The sequence below is a fragment of the Podarcis gaigeae genome, assembly GCF_964106915.1.
Source record: "Podarcis gaigeae genome assembly, chromosome: Z".
Taxonomy (NCBI): Eukaryota; Metazoa; Chordata; class Lepidosauria; order Squamata; family Lacertidae; genus Podarcis; species Podarcis gaigeae.
In genome coordinates this window covers 9484398-9507535 of record NC_139691.1, presented here as the reverse complement: position 1 = coordinate 9507535, position 23138 = coordinate 9484398, and the positions used below count along the sequence as shown (strand labels likewise).

The window sequence follows — 23138 nt, the reverse complement described above, 5'->3', positions numbered from 1 at the left end:
GATAGCCACACCCGGTTTCCCACCCTTATAGTTTCACCTTCCCTCCTATTTCTGTCTGCTTGTTTCTTATATTCTTCCGTGGCTTTCTCTAAGTTAAGCTGAAGCTGACGGTGGATCGCTTCCATCTCTTCAAAAAAGTGTTCCGCCGCCGGCACGCTCCACCTCTCCCCTCCTTCTCCTGGAAATGCCCGGGGATGACACCCATAATTTGCCAGAAAAGGACTCATCCCTGTGGACACGTTCTCCGCGTTGTTGTAGGCAAATTCTGCCAGAGGTAACTTATCTACCCAGTCATTTTCTCTGTCTTTTACATAACACCTCAGGTATTGTTGTAAAATCCCGTTTGCCCTTTCCGCTTGCCCATTTGTTTCTGGGTGCCGGGCAGTTGAGAAATTGAGTTCCACGTGCAGTAAGCTCATAAGTTTCCTCCAGAACCTGGAAGTAAACTGTTTCCCTCTGTCGCTGACCACCCTCAAGGGGGCGCCATGCAACCTGAAAATATGCTCTACAAATAACTTGGCGGTTTCCTCCGCGGTGACCGCATGGGAACAGGCTATAAAATGACACATCTTAGTTAATAGATCTACCACCACCATGACAGCTGTTTTGCCCTTGGATTTTGGCAGGTCTGTCATAAAATCTATGGATACTGCCTCCCATGGCCTTTCTGGTGTGGGTAAGGGTTGTAATAGCCCCGCTGGCGCCACCCTCTCCCCTTTTGCTCGCTGGCACCTGTCGCAACCCCTGACATATTCCCGTACGTCCTCCCTCACCTTGGGCCACCAAAACTCCCTGGTAACCAACCACATGGTTTTGTGCTGTCCAAAATGCCCCGCTGTGGGGCTGTCATGCAACTGCTTGAGTACTCTGCCCCTCAGTTCCCCATCTGGTATGTACAGTGCCCCTTTGTAATACAACGCCCCGTTCTTTTCTTCAAACCCCCCTGTGTTCTCCTCTGTCCTCCTGAGTTCTCTGAATTTCTCTTGGGCGTATTCATCGTTCTCAGTACCCTCTATCAGTTCCCTCTGCCCCACCAATGCCGCCCCACACACCCAGTGGTCTTCAGGGATTACATGCCTTGCCTCAGGCGCTCCCTCCCCCTCTAAGTACTCAGGTTTCCTGGAGAGAGCGTCCGCCCTCACGTTCTCGGAGCCTGGCACGTAACGAATCTCAAAGTGGAATTTGGAGAACTCCTGGGCCCATCTCACTTGTGTTTGAAACTGCGCGCGCGCGCGCTGTTCCAAGTTCCATCGGCTCTGCTGGCGGGAAAGGCTGCTCCGGAATCTCCGGAATGCGGAAGTCCTTCCAACGTTCCCCCTTTCCTTCCCGCTTTTCCAAAGCTCTGGCTTCCTGGCGCGCTCCTATGGACAGCGCAGATTTAGTCAGCTGGTCCATAGACTCCGCCCTAGGCGCCCGGGAAAGTTCATCTTTCACTGCCGGAGAGAGCCCTTCTTTAAACAGCATTTGAATAGGTTCACTCACAAGGTCCCACCCCAGTCTATGAATCAGCATGGTGAACTCAGTCCAGTACTCACGTACAGATCGGCTCCCCTGTTTACACGCCATTAACTGCCTGCGCACCACCCCTTGCTCAATCTCGCTGGAAAACATCAAGTCCATGGCGCGAAAAAATTTCATTGTGTCCTTTAAGATTTCATTATTGGCTGCCATCAGGGGCCTAATCCAGTCCCTCGCCCCTCCCTCTAGATGGCCAATCACGTACGCCACTCTAGAGTTCTCATCGGGGAAGTCATCAAACAGTAGATTGAGAGCATATTGCATCTCTGTCCTAAAGGCTTGATAGTTCCTGGGATCCCCCCCAAATTTCTGCACCAATCCAGGCACCTTTCTGGCAAGTGGGGTGGTTTTTCCCTTATCCGCATCTTGAGCCCTCCTCTCCTCGAGCCTCGCCATTTGCAGCGCGAGCTGGACCTCCAACGCCCTGTACCTTTCTTCCAGGCTTGGACCTGCTCCAGCTCCAGCTCCTCTGGTTCCGGCTGGTTCGCTCATGATGCCCTCTGCTTGCACAAGCTGCTTTCAAAGACTGTCAGATTGCTGTGATGGGATAATGAGCTGCTTGTGCGTAAAAGCTTGATCCCTCTGGGGTTTGGCTGGTCACCCAAACCTAGGCACTAATGGAGCCCCCAAAGCATGACTCCGTCAGTCGCTGGTAGAATCTGACAGTGGGCGTCTACGGAACTTACTCCAACATAAAAGCTGTTTGACGGACATGCGCCTTCGTGACTCTCTGCGTGACAGTTTCCGGCGAAGGGTGGGAGTTCCTAACGGGGGTCTTGTTACCTCTTCACTATTCTCACTAGAAGTATCCCAGAGCCTCCCCTCCGCTGTGACTCCTGCACTCCCCCTGCTGGTTCCTTCCTCTGCTGCAGATTCTCTCCTATTCTCCTGGAGCCTCTCCACCACCTGTCCCTCCGATGGCAGTTCCCTGACACATTTCAATACCTTCTTTTACACGAAATCTTTAATAATATATACAAGTGCCAAAATAATCATGACATGCACAACTCAGTATCTCAAAGCCAAACAGTCCAAATATTCCTGAAATAAGTCTAGGAGAACAACTCTCTATGTTGCGATCCTAATGGAACTCCGGCACATACACATGGGAGATGTTCAGCTGCATCTGGAGGGCTAAAGGTTCCTCCACCCCAGGCTAATGTGTGTATCTTTAGTCATGCATTCCCCTAGTATGTACATTTTTGCATGCATTATTTGGTTGGGGAACATCATCACAAAATTTGGAGATTTCATGATAGCCATCTTCAAATAGCTAAAGGGCTGTCACATGGAAGATGGAGCAAGCTTGTTTTCTCCTGCTCTGGAGGGTAGAACCTGAAACAATTGATTCAAGTTACAAGAAAGGAGACTCAGATTAAGCATTAGGAAAAACTTTCTGACAGTAAGAGCTGTTTGACAGTGGAACAGGCTCCCTTGGGAGCTGGTGGACTCTCCTTCCTTGGAGGTTTTTAAGCAGAAGTTGGATGGTCATTTGTCATGGATAGTTCAACTGATATTCCTGCATTGCAGGGGGTTGGACTAGATGACCATTGCGGTCCCTTCTAACTCTACAATACTATGATTCATCTATCCTAGCCATTTTACACAGTATGATACCATTTTGAACAGTCATGGTTGCTCCCCAAAATCCTGGGCAACTGTAGTTTGCTAAGGGTGTTGAGGGTTGTTAGGAAACCCCCTATTTCCTCCCACAGAGACCTACGATTCCCAGCATTTCCTGGGAATGGGGATTGATTGCTAAACCATTCTGGGAATTGTAGCTATGGGTGAACACTTTTTAACAAACTACAGCTCCCAGGTTTCTTTGGGGGAAGCCATGGCTGCTTAAAGTAGAATGATGCTGCTTTAAATGTATAGTGGCAGAGGGGCCTTAGATAGGTTCACATTAAAATCCTAATTGAATCAAATTCATCTTCTATCTCTAGTGGTGACGGTGGCAGAATCTCTAAGTGCCTGATTGATTGAGCCAGGGCCTGGTCCTTCCTGAGATAAATGCCAGCTATTAGTGAGTTCTAGCATCCAGGCTAGCAGGGTCTCTTCTTTCTAGATGCTACCAGGAAGCTGAACTAACCTCTCTTCTTTTCTCAACATGGGTTCAGATATTGTGCATGGATAACCAGCATGGTGCCCTCCAGGTTTTGGGCCACAGATCCCATATTCCCTGACAGTTGGCCACACTCCCTGGGGATGATCATAGCTTTAGTTCAACAATGGTTGGCCACAGTTTCCCCACCCCTGCCCAAAAGACACAGGTGTGGTATGGTTGCATCCAGTCTCAGCTTTTCAGTTCACATTCTTGTACACAGCTATTTTTCATGAAGTGATAAAACTGTCATGATATCTCAACTTCACACCCTCCTGCAGTCTTTCTACTCACTGAGATGTGTCTAATAATAATAGTAATAATAATAATGTATACCCCACCCATCTGGCTGAGTTTCCCCAGCCACTCTGGGCAGCTCCCAATCAAGTGGTAAAAACAATACAGCTTTAAATATTAAAAACTTCCCTAAACAGGGCTGCCTTCAGATGTCTTTTAAAGATAGGATAGCTGCTTATTTCCTTCACATCTGAAGGGAGGGTGTTCCACAGGGCGGGCACCACTACCAAGAAGGCCCTCTGTCTGGTTCCCTGTAACCTCACTTCTCGCAATGAGGGCACCGCCAGAAGGCGCTCGGTGCTGGATCTCAGCGTTGAACTCTGATAATGCCTCTTGCTTGCCTAGATGGAGGATAGAGGGATGGCAAGAGAATGTATGTAGAAACTAGCCTAATGTACAATGCTGAAGTTTACATTCATTGCTCCATTCACTTTTACTTCTGGCCCTGTCCTACCACTGGCATGTTCCTCCCCCCCAACGATTATCCTGAAAGGAATGCAGCCCTTGAGCTGAATAATGTTCCCCACTCTTACTGTGCATTATTTTCGCAAATAGACCACTCTACATTATTTTCTGAGCTTCAGAAATGAGTAATGACCTAAGGTAATGTTTGCATCCTGCACTTAGGTCTATAGTGTTCCTAAAACAGATTTATAATTAACCTCCCTCATCTCTATTCATTTCAACATCATAAACAAGACCTATGTTTCTCCCTCTGTTTCCTGGAACATAATTACTAACTAACAAGCATCATCCAGTGACCCATCCCGTCTGAGGCGCTGTTCTTTGTTTTCATCGTACTGAGATACAGGGCACTTTGACCATGTTATGCTGATGGTGGGTGGTGGAAGTGGTAAGAGCGGGATGGAAAGTAGCAAAAAGCAGAAGTAAAGTTGGGCGAGGGGAAATGTGGCTCAAATGATAGACAAAAGGTGACCTTAACCTATGTTTTTAAGTATCTGTGACGCAGGTATCCCCAAATATTTTCAGTCTGAACATACAGTTCCTACTGCTTTATTTAATAAACTTCCCCCATCTAACTCATTAGGCAGAGAACTTGACTTGCCAACTAATTTACTGCTTCTGCTTCTCTGCCTTTAGCAGCAGTTTGTCATGAAAATAAAATATGCATCATGGAAAAGTTTTCCTAACAGCAGTATAGAGAATGCAGACAAAGTGTCCCCTATCAAATGTCTATGTGTCAAGATGCTGTTAAAGGCACTGGAAGACAGCTAGTAAAAACAAGCAGGCAACCATATAAACTGGGATTGTGCACACCCCCCATACTCTGATCTGATAGAGGACCCAATCTGGCAGTTTGGATTGGTCTCAATTTGACATTGGCTGATCCAAGCTAGAACTGGTCCCCAAACTGATTCAGGGGTCAGTCCTAATGCTCAACTAGGGTCTTAAATCCTATTGATAAACATGTGGCCAGGAGGGGTGGGAGAAGAAGGAGAGGCTGTTTCTCCTTCTCCTTCTCCTGACTGCAATACAGAGAGCAGGACTGAACCTAAGTTGGGGATTCAGTCCTCAGTTTGGCTATGCATGCATGTTGCCTACCTGGAAATAGGCATATGCAACCGAAATGAAGTGCAGGGCTGTTTGAAAGCCCTTTTGCACACTGTTTCATGGTACTCTTTGTAGAGGCTGTCACCTGCCTCATCTCCCACATCCCTGTTGCCTGTATGCCAGCCCTGAATCACTCTGGGAAGGCCAACCCAATTTGGGGTGATCCCAAGCTGTCTCAGCCTGATCTGGCCAAACTGCAAACCAATCCAAATCAGCCCAGATCTGATGCATAGCCCAAACATATACTATCCCCAGGACCTCTCTCAGTGTCCTATCCTGTCCAACATTTCCCAACCCAAATAGGGGGCACACACCCCAGGCCACCTCCATCCTAGACCTCCTCCATGCCCACTGCCACCCACAGGTGTGCCCAGGCCACACCACTATGACACCACCTGCAAGTTCGCTGCCCGCCTACCACGTTACCTTCACTGGCTCTCCTCTGCTGCCTCCACCATAACAAGACCTAGGCCCACTGCAGCTGCTTCCATATTTCCAGAAGTGTGGCCCGGCTTCTTTGAGTATGTTTGTGGCTGCAGCAGGCCTCAATGGAGGTCTCACAGCAGCAGCAGCAGAATAGTTGGGACACCTGAGATTTGAAACAGAATCTGAGACGTCCTGGGACAGGTGGCAAGTATGTGTCTAGGAGGGGAAACGTTTTGTGTGTTCTTGGTGACTTCCTACAATACTCTTTTTTCTTTACCTCCAAAGGAGGTTGTGCTAGTGGCTAGGGAATGCCCTCTTGGGATGTGGGGGGAAAATTTGTTTGAAAAATGTGTTGAAAAATATTGACTTCGAGCAGTGATTTGTCAACTTTTGGCTTGCTGGGGAACAGCATCACCAGATTTAGAGAAGGTTGAATTGCAAAGAATATTTGGGGCTTGGTTTGCATATTGCATACGAAACCTCAAGCTTGGGGGCCAAATGCCTCTCTGTCTGGCCCTTGGGACTCTTCCCAGGCCAGACCTCTTTCCCAGACCACATCTCTCACCATCCCTGAATGTTTTTGCCTGGCTGGCTTGTGTCCTGGAACTATGCCGATGCCTCTTCCTTGCCTGGATGGAGGATAGAGAAGGATGCGTGAATAAATTTATATTTGTGGTTCCACCTCCTGTTGCTTCTGGACCCACACACCACTGGCACGTGCCTCCCCTCCAGATGATTACCTAGTAGGAAATACAGCCCTCAGGCTGAAAAAGATTCCCCACTCCTCATGTATTTGTTCAGGAAGCATAAATTAGGTAGCTTCACATGTAAACACAAACCAAATTAATCCCCCCATATCCCTAATTACTCCCACATCAAGTCTCCAGGGAGACAGTCTTTCTCTGTGTATCGTTCTCTGGACAGACCTCCAAATTGTAGCTGCTCTTCACATAAAAACAACTGGATTACATCATTCTTAGCTGGGATTGGAAGAGAGGTATTCCCTAGCCTTTCATGCAGTGGAGGCTAGTTTTGTTTGGGGAAATGAGGCAGTGCTTCACCAACCTCAGTCTGTCCTCAACCAGCCCTCACTTGCTCCTTCTTGCTTAAAACATGTCCATCGAGTTGCCTTCTTCCTTCATATCTTGGTGCTGTTCCTTGGAGAACCCAGCAGGAAGGAGAATGGGGGAAAAAGTAGAATTAACTGGCTCCACCTGCCATTGGCAGGCATTGAACTTTCATTCATTGGCAGTTTTCAAATTGTGGTTGGATGGCCACCTGTCAGGGATTCTTTAGCTGTGATTGCATTGCAGAGAGTTGGAGTAGATGGCCCATGATGTTCCTTCCAACCCTACAGTTCTTTGGTTCTGTGAATCTCAAACTGTTTCATATTAATTCTGGTCAACCCAGGGTGTGGTGAGAGCAGGTTGAGATGGCCTCAGGTTGCACCTGGAGCAATCCTGGCTTGTCAAAATGGTGGCTAGTGGGTGGCCAGGGGCATGGAGAAGAAGATGCACACAGATAGTATGTGTGCATCTCCTACTTTTCTCTGGACGTGTGTTTGTGTGTGTGTGTAAGGAATGTAAGATGGCACTTTAAAAGAACTCTGTTTGCAAACAGTATGTGTCCATTTGAAATGGCAATATGAAGCACTGGCACTGAGAACTTCATTCCCAGCTTCGGCCTATTCAAACTTCTGATTTCTCACCTTCACCATTATCATTTTTGCCAGCCAAGTGTTCTCCTGGCATACCCATCCCTTCTCAGCAGCTGCTTTTGTGTTGGAGAAGAAAGGCATTTCCCTTCTCCTTGTCTCCTGTATGAATAATTCAGCAGCTGTAGAGGAGCCCTTTGTTCTCCCAGCAGGACTTTCATGTGAGATGCCCAAAGGCTGATGTACGTAAGATGGCTGAGCCCTGTGAAGGCTCATGGCAATTGACATGACCTGATGCTTCAGCTTCCCTCACCTCAAAAGGGGACCCTCAGGTGGGGTGGCCAAAGCATGTGTGTTTCTTTCACCATCCAGCCAGAGAGAGAACTCCAAGGGGACTAGGACCTTGCATTTGGTTTTCAAGTGATGCTTTCACAAATCCACCAGTCAAAAGCCAAATGGACTTGAAATTAAAGGTTAGGCACTGTCTTGGGAGGGTATTTCAAACTGGGTTTCCACCCATTAGGTTTATGTGTGTGACCTCTTCCCAATGCATAAAAATATGAGACGGACTTGACCCTTCTTACCCCAGTATCCTGCTCTCACGGTGGCCAACCAGATGCCTGTGGAAAACCCATAAGCTTTACATGAGCACAACAGCACTCTGCCCACATATGATTCCCAGAAACTTGTGTTCGGAGGCATAATTTCTCTGAGGCAGAGCACAGCCATCAGGGCTAGTAGCTGTTTATAGCCTCCTTCTCCATGATTTTGTCCCATTCTCTTTTTAAGCCTTCTAGAGCGGTGGCCATTACTGTTTCTGGTGGGAGGGAGTTCCACAGTTTAACTATGTGCTGCATGAAGAAATACTCTTTAATGCTCTGAATCTTCCAGTATTCAGCATCAATGGATAGCCATGAGTTCTACTATTATGAGAGAGAAGGAAAAAAACAAAGCACTTTTCTCTATTAATTTTTTTCATGCCATGCATAATTTTATATATTTCTGTCATGCCACCACTTACTCACATTTTCTCTAAAGTAAAAAGTCCCAAATATTGCAGCCTTTCCTCATAGGGGAGTTGCTCCAGCCCCTTGATCAATTTTGGCTACCCTTTTCTGAACCCACAGTAGCAAGAACCAAACCCTCCTCAGGCCACACCTCTCATCAGCCCTGTTCCACACTCTTCTCAAGTGCTTTTACTTTGCCAAAATGTGTCCCTGACAAGCGATGATGCCTCTTCCTCGCCTGGATAGAGAGTCATGTGAGTAGAAACCTTTGTCTTTTGTGTGGCTGGATTGTACCCTTCGGTGCAGAGGTCAGTGTCACACCTGTTTCTCCACCCATTTTTTTGCCTCTGTACCCGACCACCTCTGGCATGCAGAAATTTTCCTATGAGGGGATGTGGGCCTTGAGCTGAAAACATTTGCTCACCATTGATCTATGCAGATGGATGCAACTGGAATAAGCTCTTCCTCTCCTCCCATACCCTCCAAATCTTGCCCTGGGTTTTCCCAAGCAAAGAGAGCACAGGTGCATTGGGCGGAAGTTAAAGCTCAGATTTCCTTTTAGTTGCATCAAAACAGCTGGAATTGCAAAGCATCTGCTCATCGCTGGAGTCCCAGGAGGAATTGCACAATACAAAGGTTGGGCTATGGTAGGGGAAGATGAAATGTATGGCTCTGAAACCTGAGAATGAATACTCCCCCCACTTCCTGCCCAGACAGAGGATTATCTTTTCATGAATGTGACAAACTGTTAATGCTTGAGCTGAAGCGAAGCAAGGGGAGCATTAACTCAGGCCAATTCTGGGTGTGTGTGTGTTGTACCATCAGGGGCATTTTAAAAAATCATGTTGATCTACATTTGTCGGGTGCCAGAATGGCTTAGCAATCCAGTGTGTGCCATAGAATGCCAAGCATCTTCCAACAGTCGCCTGCAGCAAATGCCAGTCAGTGTTGTGTTAGAAAGAATGGGGATGGCATTATTAAACTCTGGAATTGGCTCTCACAAGGGACAGTGTAGGCCACCAAATTGGACAGCTTTAAAATAGGATCAGGGAGGATAAGGCTATCAGTGGCTATTGAGACTGATAGCCAGTGCTATTTTTCTAGAAAATGATGTGCCAGAACTCACCATGAACACCTCTCTTGTTCTCTTAGAATGGCAATGGTACCCAATTGAGAGGTGCCAAAACTGAGTTCCAGTGAGGTGAGTTCCGGCTGAAAAAAAGCCATGCTGATAGCTATGCTCTATTTCCACTGTTAGAGATGGCAATGCTTCTGAATAGCAGATGCTGGAAACTGCAGGAAGGTAGAGGGTGGTTGTGTTCAGGTCCTGCTTATGGGTTCCCCTTGACCATCTGGTTGGGCCCTCTGAAAACAGAATTTTGGAATAGATGGACCACTGTCCTGCCGGGCTCTTCTTATGCTCCTATGATTATAACTTGGTGGTTGAACACATGCATACCTGGCGTCTCCAGTTAAAAGGTAGCAGGGTAAAGCAGGGGACAGGGAAGACATTCAATGTGGTTTGCATTTTAGTGATAAACTACCCAATTCATACTTCTCGAACCAAGACACAAAACCAAAATAGTTATCCTTTGAAATTAACACTCCTCTGGATTTTATGATGTAGTCCACTAACCAAACAATGTGTACAAAAATGCATATATTTGGGGAAAATGTGTACCCAATTGCACATTAGGGTGTGGTTCCCAGATTTTTTTCAGTGAATCCAGGGACACTTTTTTTTTTTAAAGCTGAGTAGCAAGAGGGAGTCAGTAGTGGGGATGGTGAGGCAAAAGACCCTGGGCCTAAGCACACATGCATATTGTATAAAGGTGCAAAGCCCTTCTTTCACACCCTGTGAAACATAAATGCAGAGTTTTTTTTTAAAAAACTGGGCAACAGCCGCCCGCCTGCCCACAACTCTCGAGCCTCCCACGATCAATCAAAACAAAGGGGGAAAAGGGCAGGAGATCGCACAAGACACATCATATGCGCACAAGACACATCATATGCGCACAAGACACATCATATGCGCACAAGACACATCATATGGGGACTTCCGGTGAGGAAAAATGGCGGCCGCCACGACAGCGAGCAGCTCCTGAAGCCAGCCAGAGACAACTGCGCCACCAGGCTGGCTCTGGGCTACTGAGACTGCCACTACCACGTTTCCTGGGGACAGATTTGCAAATCTGGAGACATTCCAGGGATGGAATTTGTCCGGGGACAGATTTGCAAATCTGGGGACTGTCCCCAGAAGCTGGGGATGTCTGGTAACCCCCCATTAGTGAAAATAACACAACAATTCATTTTGCTAGGGAAAACTGATTGAGACACACACACAGAGAGAATATAACTCAAACCTCATATGAAAGGGGTGTATTTTTGGACAAATCTGTACTAAAATGGTCATGAATGGATTCAAGCTGATAGTTTTTTTGTTTTGTTTTTTGTTAAATGTACCAATTGCTCATGAAATGTGCAGCACTGCAGCTGAGCCTGGAAAAATGAGAAATTGAGGGAAACAGAAATGGACAGGTACACGCATTCCTAGCTCAGGTTGTCTGACTATAGTCTCCATTTCCCCCAATGCTTCTCTCCTCCTATTGAAACAGCTGGCTCTTAGGGATGGGCTCATCTACATTTCTACTTGTCCCACCACTTTCCCAGGGAAACCCTCTCTTTACTTCCGAATCAGAGCAAATGTCAATCGGGTTTTCTGCAGATTGAGGTTTGCTCCAATTCAGTGGTAAATAGTGGATTTTCCCAAGGAAAACAGTGGGTCAAGCAAAACACCAGGCACAAAACCTTCTTGGTAGTGGTGCCCTCCTTTTGGAGCACTCTCCTTTCAGATGTCAAGGAAATAAAGAACTCCATAACTTTTAGAAGACATCTGAAGGCAACTCTGTATTGGGAAGTTTTGAATGCTTAAGTTTTGAATGCTTAATATTTTACTTTGTTCTATATATGCTGTAAGCCACTCAGAGTGGGTGGGGTATAAATAATAATAATAATAATAATAATAATAATAATAATAATAAACACTTCTTGGACCCATGCTTTCTAGGTGTGGGACAAGCAGGTGTGGATGAGCCATCAGTTTTGGCTTTTTCCTTTTTTGCAAGTGGGAGAGAGGAATGCTGATTGATTTGGAATGATTGGAAGGGTGCATGTATGGGGGGGGGGAATGTATAGCACTCAATTTCTTGCATGGGCTTAACAGTCTTTTGTTCTGGTAAGTGATGTATACATTTTGTTAAATGAAATCAGAAAACCTTTTAAAAAGAATATGGGTGACTAAAGGATTATCTTTGGGTAGGCTTGCTGAAATAAAATAGAGTGGTACATCGGGTTACAGACGCTTCAGGTTACAGACTCTGCTAACCCAGAATAGTACCTCAGGTTAAGAACTTTGCTTCAGGATGAGAACAGAAATTGTGTGGCAGCAGCAGCGGGAGGCCCAATTAGCTAAAGTGGTACCTCAGATTAAGAACAGTTTCAGGTTAAGAACAGACTTCTGGAACAAATTAAGTTCTTAACCTGAGGTACCACTGAATACCTCTGATTTAAAATGAAGGCTGGTCCATTAGGGCATATGTGGCACATCACCTACCAAGCCCAGCCTGCCCTCAGTCTGGCTCCACAAGCCTAACTTCTTCCTTATGACCAGTTCAAAGGTGTGTGCATAGAATGTCAGATCCCTCCTCCTTTGCAGGGCAGTAAGGAGGAGGATGGAAATAAAAGGCTCTGCCTGCCATTGGCTCTGACTCTACATACTATTGGCCTCCACTGCCTTCCAACCTATTAGTCCCAATAAGCACCAGCCTGTGCTGCCAATATATGCTTTATTCGGAGGCATAGTTGGAGATTGGTGAAACTGGACCCTGCCAAGGATTCCAGAGGTGTGCGTGCAAAAAGTCACCATTGGAGATTGACAGGGAGAGGAAGTGACACTAGACCCCTTTTGGATGTTGCAGGAACCCTTTTGACCTGGCGGGAGCACTTTCAAAATACAAGCCTGTGCCTGCTAGGAAACTGGAAGTGCCACTGCTCTCCCCCTCCCCTGTCCCTGCCACCTTTCAATCAAAGCTAGTGAGTTGGCAAAGGTCAGCAGTCATGGGTCAGGAAAGGCTGCTAACAACAATGAGCCCAAACAACAAATGCTTCCTCTGTCCCCACAAGCATCTCAGGAGGAGGTGGGAGGGCAGAGGCTAGGCAGGAGCACCCCTTGCTCCTGCTGACCAGGATCGTGGCTGACTCTGGGTGGGGTGCCCTCTCTCAAAGCCCACCCCACTCACAGGATACTGGTGCTCTCAGCACAATAAATGCAGGGCCAGGCAGAAAGAGAGCAAGCACCCGCCGAAGCCTGCAGAGGGTTTTCCTCTGCCCTGGATCTGGCGCCATCTAGGCCAGGGGAACCCTGAGCCTGATTCAGCCTGGCAGTGGCCTTCCAAGGTACATTGCTGCCCACAGTGCTCCTCTCCAAACCAGGAGGAATAGGAGGAGGAGTGGATCTTGCTGTTCTTTCCTGCCAGGGGTGCCTCAACTGGAAGTGGACATATTCCATTTGCTGCCCTTGCCTGAGCTCATGAAAGGGCTCATGTCTTCACATGTCCTGCCAGTTCCTCACTCAGAGAAGAGGGTCTCCCCGCTCCACACTTGTTACATGACCATTTAAATCACTAATTATGGCAACCATTTACTGTTAAATATCATTTCATAGGCAAGTATAACCCTGTGCACAATGCAACCAGGACTTCCTAAATAATAATAATAATAATAATAATAATAATAATAATAATTTATTTATTTATACCCCGCCCATCTGGCTGGGCTTCCCCAGCCACTCTGGGCGGCTTCCAAAAATTAATAATTAAAATACTCTAATACATCAAACATTAAAAGCTTTCCTGAACAGGGCTGCCTTCAGATGTCTTCTAAATGTCTGGTAGTTGTTTTTCTCTTTGACATCTGGTGGGAGGGCGTTCCACAGGGAGGGTGCCACTACCGAGAAGGCCCTCTGCCTGGTTCCCCATAACTTGGCTTCTCACAGTGAGGGAACCTCCAGAAGGCCCTCGGTGCTGGACCTCAGTGTCCGGGCAGAACGATGGAGGTGGAGACGCTCCTTCAGGTATACTGGACCGAGGCCGTTTAGGGCTTTAAAGGTCAGCACCAACACTTTTAATTGTGCTCGGAAACATGACATGCTGGCTCTGACAGACTGGCAGAGGGCAGGGCAGCCTTGGTCAGGAAGAAAGGGGAAGTGGAGTGGAGCACAAATAAGTCTTGGCTGTTTTTATATTTAAAAAATGCTTTGTGCATCCATGTTTAATCTTGCCCCTTTCTAGAATTTATTTATTGCTGTGTGTTTTTCTTTTTGTAAATCTCCCAAAGAATAAAACAAAACAAAACTGGGATTAAGGGGTTTCTCAGGATGATGGAGTTTGTGCGTGTGCTGTGTCCTATTGGTGTAGCAGTGGTGACAATCACCTTTCTTCAGATAGGAGGACACACGCAAACATGGTAGGCTGAGGAGGGTCAGTTGTGGGGAGAGTGAGAAATGTCCCTATTTCATCTGAGGAATGTTAGAGGGGTTGGGAATTACCTCCACCACTGGCTCTGCACCCCCATTTGGGGCTCTAAGCCCTGTGTGTTTTATCTAGTGCCCCTGCCTTATTTCACCCCCCCTTTGCCCTGCCATGCTTGTCTCTGTGCCATTGAGAGATGTTGTGCCATTAACATATATCAGCAGAGTAGAACTATGTCTCTCTTCTTGGACACCGTTCTACAGGCAGCAACAATAGGTTCCAAATTTAGCATCTTGCAAAACTCATCCATCTCTTTTGGCCTGCTTTAATGTCCCCACCTGGATAATTTATTTCAGCTCAACACCTGCTTCATTTGCCAGTTCTGAATGAGCAAGGGGCGGGTGTGTGTGTGTGTGTGTGTTTGTGTGTGTGTGTGAGATCTGGCAAATGAGTCTTGCTGGATTTGTGCTACTGGCAGGGACACCTTGTACTCTTCTCCCTTTGGGGCCAATTCACAGGTCAAGTAACAGTTTGGCAAGGAAAGATGCCAGCGGAGGCTGCTCCATTAGGGCAAAAAGGGCACTCCTGTATCAGTCCCTGGGTGCCTTCAGCCACCCCCCACCTGTCTGCCTTCTCATTTACAACCAGTCCAGAGTGTAACTCTGCCTGTCAGCTTCTTCCTCTTTAGTCTCAGCATTGCCCCTTTGGAACTCATCAGGGAGGAGGATGGAGGACAAAACTGGAATTTGTTGCCTCTGTCTGTCACTGGCTCTGGTGTTGCCTAATCTGGGCTCCTTGCCCTACCAGTCCAGTGGGCAGCAGCCACCACGGAAAGACCCACAAGTGAGTCCTGTTACAAAATATAGCACTCTCCCCAACACCTGACAGGGTTCTAGTCACCCATTCCCTCTTCTTGGATACTCCATTCCACACACCCACACTTTCCCATTTTTCTTTTCCAACTGATACTCAACATTTCATAACATTTTCTCCTTCTTATGTTTTTTTATTGGAGGGTTATTTTATAAGGTTTCCTTTCAAGCTTTCAACCCCTATAGTGATTATTTTAAAATTGTGCTTCTGCCTCCCTGGCATTTAGGGAATGGTTGCAGCTCAGCAGCAGAGCATCTGCTCTGCATGCAGAAGCCCCCAGTTTCTGTCCCTGGCATCTCCACATAGGACTGGAATCACCCCCTGCCTGAATCACTGGAGAGTCACTGCAGTCAGTGTTGACAATACAGTAATGCCTCCACGAACGTCTGCCTTGTCTAGCGTCCATTCCGGCAAACGTCCGCGGCAAACCTGGAAGTACCGGAACGGGTTACTTCCAGGTTTGCCGCATGTGCAGAAGTGCTACATTGTGCTTCACGCATGCGCAGAAGCACAAACCGCTCTGCATGTGTGCACAGACGCAGCACTTTGCCCTGTGTCCTTTTCGGCTAGCGGCTAGGGCTCTGGAACAGATCTCAGCTGCAAAATGAGGTACGACTACTGAATCAGAAGGACCCAATGGTCTAGTTCAGAATAAGGCACTTTCTTATGTTATTCTGTGTGTGGTGGTACCTCTCTCATAGTGGCCCAACTTGGGCACTCACTGCCTGAGTTTGCTGTTAGAGGGCAGGGCATGATGACTTAGTCTTCTGTTTTCTCCCACAAAACATACTTCAAGTTTGACCCCTTGGATCAAACCTGGGGTCTGTCTAGCTGCCTGACGACCTGCCTCTCTGTCTGCGTCTACTTCTCTGTTCCCCACTATTTGCCCTTTGGAATATTTGCTTGGCAATAGGCCGCAAAGTATTTACTTGGCAACACTTTCTGGCTTGCAATCTATGGGCATGCTCAGGAATGATGTGGCCTACTCTGAAAATGAGGGACATTTGGACGCCACACTCTACAAGCCTGCCTTCCAGAATCCATTTTATATCGGGCCCAAGTCCCTCCAGAGTCTAGGCCAAGCTGAAATGGATTTGTTTTGGCCTGTGCTTCCCTTGAGCCCCAAAGCTTGCTGCTTATTAAAAGCTTAAATTTTCAAAAGGAACCCAAGGCATCTAACAAATCCAAATGTCACACAATACAGTGGTACCTCTGGTTGTGAATGGGATCCGTTCCGGAGCCCCGTTCGCAACATGAGCAGAACGCAACCCATGTCTGCGTGTGCACGGGTCACGATTTGCTGCTTCTGCACATATGCATGACATCATTTTGAGTTTCTGCACATGCACGAGCAGCGAAACCCGGAAGTAACCCTTTCCGGTACTTCTGGGTCGCCGCAGGACACAACCTGAAAAGATTTAACCTGAAGCAAACCTAACAAGAGGTATGACTGTATTAAAATATATTGCGGTCCACCTCTCTAGCCCCAGTTGGAAGATCTGAAAATGGACATTAAAGAAAATAACCACCTGCATCAGAAATCAGTGGAAAAAAGAAAGTCAGCCAAAGTATTATTATTTTTTAAAGCCACCTAACAATGTAGTGACGGGCCTTAGAGACACCTCCCTTGGCCAGGCATTTTGCAGGATGCGGCCACCACAAAAAAAGCCCTGGCCCCAATTACCACCAGCCATGTTTCACAGAGGGATCTTGGCTTTTAATGATAGCCCTCTCCTCCATGCATTTGTTTAACCCTCTTTTAAAGCCGCCCCAGTTTGTGGCCATCACTGCTTCCCGTGGGAGTGGATTTCGTAGGTTAACTATGCTCTGTGTGAAGAAGGACAATCTTTGATCTCTCCCGAATCTTCCAACATTCAACTTCATTGGGTATCCACAAGTTCTAGTGTTAATGAGAGGGGGAAAAAACTTTCTCGCTGTGCAATTTCTCCATGTCATGCATAAGTTTGTACATTGTATCCAGTGCTCCCCCCACCCCAGAAAAATAGGTGCTGTTTTTCACCATGAAGTTATTACAGTAAGTGATACAGTGGTGCTCCGCAAGACAAATGCCTCGCTAAACGAAAAACCCGCAAGACGAAAGGGTTTTCCGATTTTTAGCGGCTTCGCAAGACGAATTTCCCTATGGGCTTGCTTCGCAAGACGAAAGCCCATAGGGAAATCTCCGGGGACAGCGGGGAAGCGCAGCGCGCCTTCTCCTCTGTTCCCGGACCTGTCCAAAGGTGGGAGGTCCGGGAACAGAGGACAAGGCGCGAAGGGCTTCTCCTCTGTTCCCGGGGCTTGCGGTGGGAGGAGGGTTTTTCCTTCCCACCGCCAACATTCAGAACAGCATTCTGAATGTTGGCGGTGAGGAGGAAAGCCCTCCTCCCACTGCAAGCCTTCAGGACAGGTCCGGGAACAGAGGGGAAGGTGCGCAGCGCTTCTCCTCTGTTCCCGGACCTGTCTTGAAGACTTGCGGTGGGAGGAAGGTTTTCCTCCCCACCGCCAACATTCAGAAGGCTGTTCTGAAGGCTGGTGGTGGGAAGAAAAGCCCTTCTCCCCCACCAGCCTTCAGAAGAGTTCCCGCCTAGGCTGCGGATAGCAGCCTGCTGCCCCGCGCGAGGGGCGCTCTTAAGCAGAGCGCCCCTCACGCGGGGCAGACATTCACCGCTTGGGGAGCCGTGCAGGGGAAGTCCTGCAGGGCTCCCCAAGTGGCGAATGTCTGCCCCGCGCGAGGGGCGCTCTACTTAAGAGCGCCCCTCGCGCGGGGCAGCAGGCTGCTATCCGCAGCTTGGAGAGCCCTCTGGACCTCTTCTGAAGGCGGGCGGGGGGCAAAAGTCTTTGCCCCCCCGCCTGCCTTCAAAAGCCGTCTGGGAGCATTTTAAAATCGAGGAATTCTCCGCTGTCCCGGGGCGATTTAAAAGCCCCTGGGAAGGCAGGCAGGGGGGACAAAGACTTTTGCCCCCCGCCCGCCTTCAGAAGAGGTCCAGAGGGCTCTCCAACGCAGCGCGTTTCTCCGCTGTCCCGGACGGCTTTTGAAGGCAGGCAGGGGAGAGCAAAGACTTTTGCCCCCCGCCGGCCTTCAGAAGAGGTCCAGGACCTCTTTTGAAGGCTGGCGGGGGGCAAAAGTCTTTATCCCACCTGCCTGCCTTCCCGGGGGCTTTTAAATCGCCCCGGGACAGCGGAGAATTCCTCCGCTGTCCCGGGGCGATTTTTAAATGCTCCCGGACGGCTTTTGAAGGCAGGCGGGGGGGGAGAGCAAAGACTTTTGCCCCCCCACCCGCCTTTAGAAGAGGTCCTGGACCTCTTCTGAAGGCTGGCAGGGGGCAAAAGTCTTTGCTCCCCCCTGGCTGCCTTCCCGGGAGAGCGGAGAAACGCAGCGCTGTGTTTCTCCGCTCTCCCGGGAAGGCAGGCAGGGGGGACAAAGACTTTTGCCCCCCGCCGGCCTTCAGAAGAGGTCCAGGACCTCTTCTGAAGGCTGGCGGGGGGCAAAAGTCTTTGTCCCCCCTGCCTGCCTTCCCGGGGGCTTTTAAATCGCCCCGGGACAGCGGAGAAGTCCTCCGCTGTCCTGGGGTTTTTAAAATGCTGGCGGGCGGCAGCGAAGCCTTCGCTGCCGCCTGCCAGCATTTTAAGATCGCCCTGGGACAGCGGAGAAGTCTCCGCTGTCCCGGGAAGGCAGGCGGGGGGGAAGCAAAGACTTTCGCCCCCCGCCGGCCTTCAGAAGAGGTCAGCGGACAGACTGTCCCCGGACCTGGTCTGAAGGCAGTTTCCATAGGAACGCATTGATTGATTTTCAATGCATTCCTATGGGAAGCCGTGCTTCGCAAGACGAAAAACTCGCAAGACGAAAAGACTTGCGGAACGAATTAATTTCGTCTTGCGAGGCACCACTGTACACTTTTTAACAGCAACAAAAAGAGATGCTGGTACTGTGCACTCTTGGGTATCCCCTGGAAAATAAAATCACTGCTTGTATCATGTTTGTCAGGGAACTGCCATCAGAACAAGAGACGGAGGCAGGACCACCCAGCGATGCCGGAGAGGGGACGAGCAGGGGGGGAAGGATTTCAACGTAACACCCATAGAGAAGAGAGGGAGATGGAGGAATTGGTGACAGGGCTCCAAGACCTTTCCCCCGACGATAGTGGAGAGAGCGCTGGGACGCCCCTGCCTTCCCCTTACTTGCACAGACGCGTTCCACGCAGAGAACATAGGAGGAGACTCGGGGTCAAACAGCTTTTATGCTGGAAGAGGTTCAAGAGACGCCCACTCTCGGATTCTGCAAGTGACTAACAGGTCACGGAGGGCGAGCTCCGACCCTGGGCATGGTTGGGGCAAGCAAGCTAACTGAACTGAAGTGAGGTTACGCACAAGTAACCCCTAACAACCATTACAATGTTACATCTTAATACCTTTTCTGTAAATTTCATAGTGCAGCCACACTGTCCCCTTGATGCTGCCCTTTTCTGAACCAATCCCAGCTGCACAATATCCTTTTTGATGCGAGGTGACCAGAACTCTACACAGTATTCCAAATGTGGTTGCACCATAGATTTGTATAATGGCATTATGATAGCGACAGTTTTATTTTCAATTTCTTTCCTAATGAGTCATAGAATCATAGAACTGTAGAGTTGGAAGGAACCCCAAATGTCATCTAGTCCAGCCCCATTCTGTGCAGGAATCACAGCTAAAGGATCTCTGACAGATGACCATCCAACCTTAGGGGAAACAATTATTGGGGGGAGGGGTAACAAGGGCAGGGTTCCACTCTTGAAACACATCTTAAGTGCTTTTAAACATGTGTTTCTGGATTTCCATTAACAAACCTTCCTGGAAATGGGACAGGACTGAATTACTCCCACCCCCTCTGAAAACAGTACTGTTTTTGAAAACCAGTTTAAGCCATTTTTATGGTAAGTTTGTATATTGCTTTGAGATATATGTAAAAGGTAATTGTAAAGGGACCCCTGACCATTAGGTCCAGTCGTGGACGACTCTGGGGTTGTGGCGCTCATCTTGCTTTATTGGCCGAGGGAGCCGGCGTACAGCTTCCAGGTCATGTGGCCAGCATGACTAAGCTGCTTCTGGAGAGCCAGAGCAGCACACGGAAACGCTGTTTACCTTCCCGCTGGAGTGGTACCTATTTATCTACTTGCACTTTGACATGCTTTCGAACTGCTGGGTGGGCAGGAGCTGAGACTGAGCAACGGTAGCTCACCCCGTGGGGATTTGAACCGCCAACCTTCTGATCAGCAAGTCCTAAAAGGTTATAAATGAATGAATCTGGCATACTGGTTAGAATGCTGGACTAGGACCTGGGAGGCTTGGGTTCAAATCCACCCCTCCTCCCAGTATGAAGATCACTGGGTGACCTAGGGCCAATTACTCTCAGCCTAACCTACCTCACAAGGTTGTTGTGAGGATAAAATGGGGAGGAAGTAGAGCTGCATGCACCACCTCGAACTCTTTAGAGGAAAGTTTGAATAGAAATGTAATAATAAATACTTATAATGTGGTTTTATTGGGTCCATCCATTCCTTTGGAGAGGTTTAGATGCATCTATTGACCTTTCCCTGTCTACCTGCCACAGTCCTGTCCCCGTCACCTGATTTATAGCAGGTAATGCAGGTCACTGGCACAAGAAAGACATCTCCCTCTTAACCAGGCAAATTCAGTATGCAGGCATTTGCTCCTTCTTAGCTGTCAGATCCCTTTCCTCTTCTCAACGGAAAATCAAAGCTGAGTGATGGAGCCACCATCTGAAGCACTGAACCAGAAGGGAGGGCATTCATTTTAAGAGAGTGAGAATGAGAGAAAGAAATGCTTGCTGAATGCCAAGTTGGGTGTTTAATGCTCAAGAGGCAATGCTGCCTTGTACCCAGAGCCGAAGGCCAGGGGTTAAAGGAAAGGGGAGGTGGGAGACAGGTAAACATGGGGCCAGGAAGTGCTGGTTGCCATTAACAGAGTGCCGTGAGGTCGCTTGGAACACTTTGGAGCTGCTTGGGTGCAAACCCTCCAGGCTAAATGGAAGTGACAGTTTTGACAGGAACAAGGAAGACCATGATTAACACCCCTCCTACCTGCACACATACAATGGACGCATGTATATGTGTTTGGATCATAGGCTTAGGACAGGAGCCGCAAGAATGACAGTTGAGAGTAGTTGTCAACTGGCCTCTGCAAAATAGGGGCTAATGATTTTAGGGTGGGTATTTGGAAAGCAGTTTCCTCCAGAATGTGTGGTGTAGCAATTGCAGTACCCTGTGAGTGGGATCTGGCCACACTGGATGCAACGTGGGAAATATGTGAGCAGGGATCCTTCTGCCTCTTCTGCATTGTAGCCTCCAGCTAAAAATATAAGTAGACCCTGCTGAATCAGGCCAAAGGCCTATCTACTCCAACATCTTGTTCTTGCAATGGCCAGCCAGCTGCCTCTGGGAAACTCTTAATCAGAACCTGAGTGCAACAGCGCCCTCCCCACTTGCAATTCCCGCAATTGGCAATCAGATGCATACCGCCTTTGAGAGTGGAGGAAGAACCATAGAACCATGCTGGCTCCGTTTGCACAGAGTTAGACCCATGAGATTAAGTGCATGGCAGCTGGTACATGCCAGCCATGTGTCTGAGCCCGGGGGGCGGGGCAGTGATGGAGGCTTTCCATGCATCCTCTGTGTTTGGGCAGGGATATCAAGCAGTCCTTGAAGTATCCTAGACTCAAGTCATTGTGGACTTTATAAATTTATGCAAGAACATTGAACTTTGCCCAGTAATATATGGGCATCTAATGCAAGCTTTTAAGCCCTAGGCTGATGTGCTGCTGATAGCCTCTCCCCATCCAGAGCCTAGCTGTTGGAATAGTCCCCTGGAAATCTGATGGGAAACTCAAAGATGGGCAAGAGTTGTATTGTTTTGTCCATTTCCTTCCCTGCAGTGAGTTTGCCAAAGAACGAGAGAGAGTTGAGAACAGGAGGGCCTTCCTGAAGCTCCGGAGACAGCAGCAGATTGAAAGAGAACTCAATGGCTATTTGGAGTGGATCTTTAAGGCAGGTAAGGAATCAAGGGTCTCTGGCTGTTTTGTGTTGGGAGGTGGGAAAATAAATGAGAGCAACCCTCCCCATCTATGCTGTGGGTCCTTTCCCCTAAAAATCCCCTGAAGTGCAGCTTATAAAGGAAACCAACAAGCCACATCATAAAATGAACAAAGTCACATTTATCAGTGAATTAGATGATGTGCACTAATTCAGAACTCGATCTGACCCAGCGAGCCCAAATGAATACAAATTTAAAAGTTGACTTCAGCTCCCCCATCGATGTCCCCTCTATTTTCCTCCCTCCTTTGTTGCTCCCAATAAAACAACTTTCCCAGCTTTCATCCCTTCTCCCTATTAATAAATAAACATAATCCATATCTCTTCTTCTCTGTCTGAAAGTCTCAGAAGCCATCAATATGTTACACGCTGTGGTCCATCCTGTCCCTTTCACTGTTCTTATTTCCAGCTTCACGCTTCAAAGGGGGGTAGGGTGATGTAATCTCAACAAAATCTATATCTCCTCTCCATTCTCCCCCCTAAACTAATAAATCTCCCTGCAGTCCATCCTGCCGATGCTCAGTTCCATTACCTCCAACTCCCCAGTTTACTCTCTTCAGAGTGTGTAACAGACAGTCCATCCAGTTGTTACATATCTTTTTTACCTTTACTATTTTTATTTCACAATACGAAGTTCCAGGGGTGGTCAAAATCCCACAAAAGTCCCTCAAGGTTGTTACTGTCTGTCACCTTTTAGGCAAAGTCCTTAGTTATAAAATAAATCCATCACAAAGAGGTATCTTTAAAGTCCACTCTTCCTGAAGACTTAACATTCCATTGCTTTAGGGGAGGGTAGATAACACAGATCCCAAGGAAAAAACATGACTTAAAATATTGCCCACCCCTTGCCTTTCACCATTCAAGCAAAGCAGAAATTAGTGTCTTTCATTCTTTCCAAACAGATGATTTTCTCCTGCAACATAAATCAGGATCTTTTTTTTGGGGGGGGGTGCCACTTTCCACTACGGTAGCTTGCTGAGGCTGTCCTTGGGTGGAGCCATTGAGTCCAGCACCCTCACCTTCTTGCCTGGGAGACAGGGCTTTCCACCCCTGCTCACAAACAAAAAAAGG

At 48.0% G+C, this 23138-nt stretch overlaps 1 protein-coding gene across 13 annotated transcripts in view; it reads left to right on the top strand.

Moving 5' to 3' along the window:
- The window catches only part of CACNA1B (calcium voltage-gated channel subunit alpha1 B), a 337646-nt gene that overhangs the window by 148295 nt on the left and 166213 nt on the right, over positions 1-23138 (top strand). For all 13 annotated transcript variants that reach the window (XM_083721547.1, XM_083721558.1, XM_083721557.1 and 10 more), the window contains exon 8: positions 21911-22026. In XM_083721547.1, coding sequence (XP_083577673.1) covers positions 21911-22026 — 116 coding nt within the window. The remainder of the gene's footprint in view (positions 1-21910; positions 22027-23138) is intronic.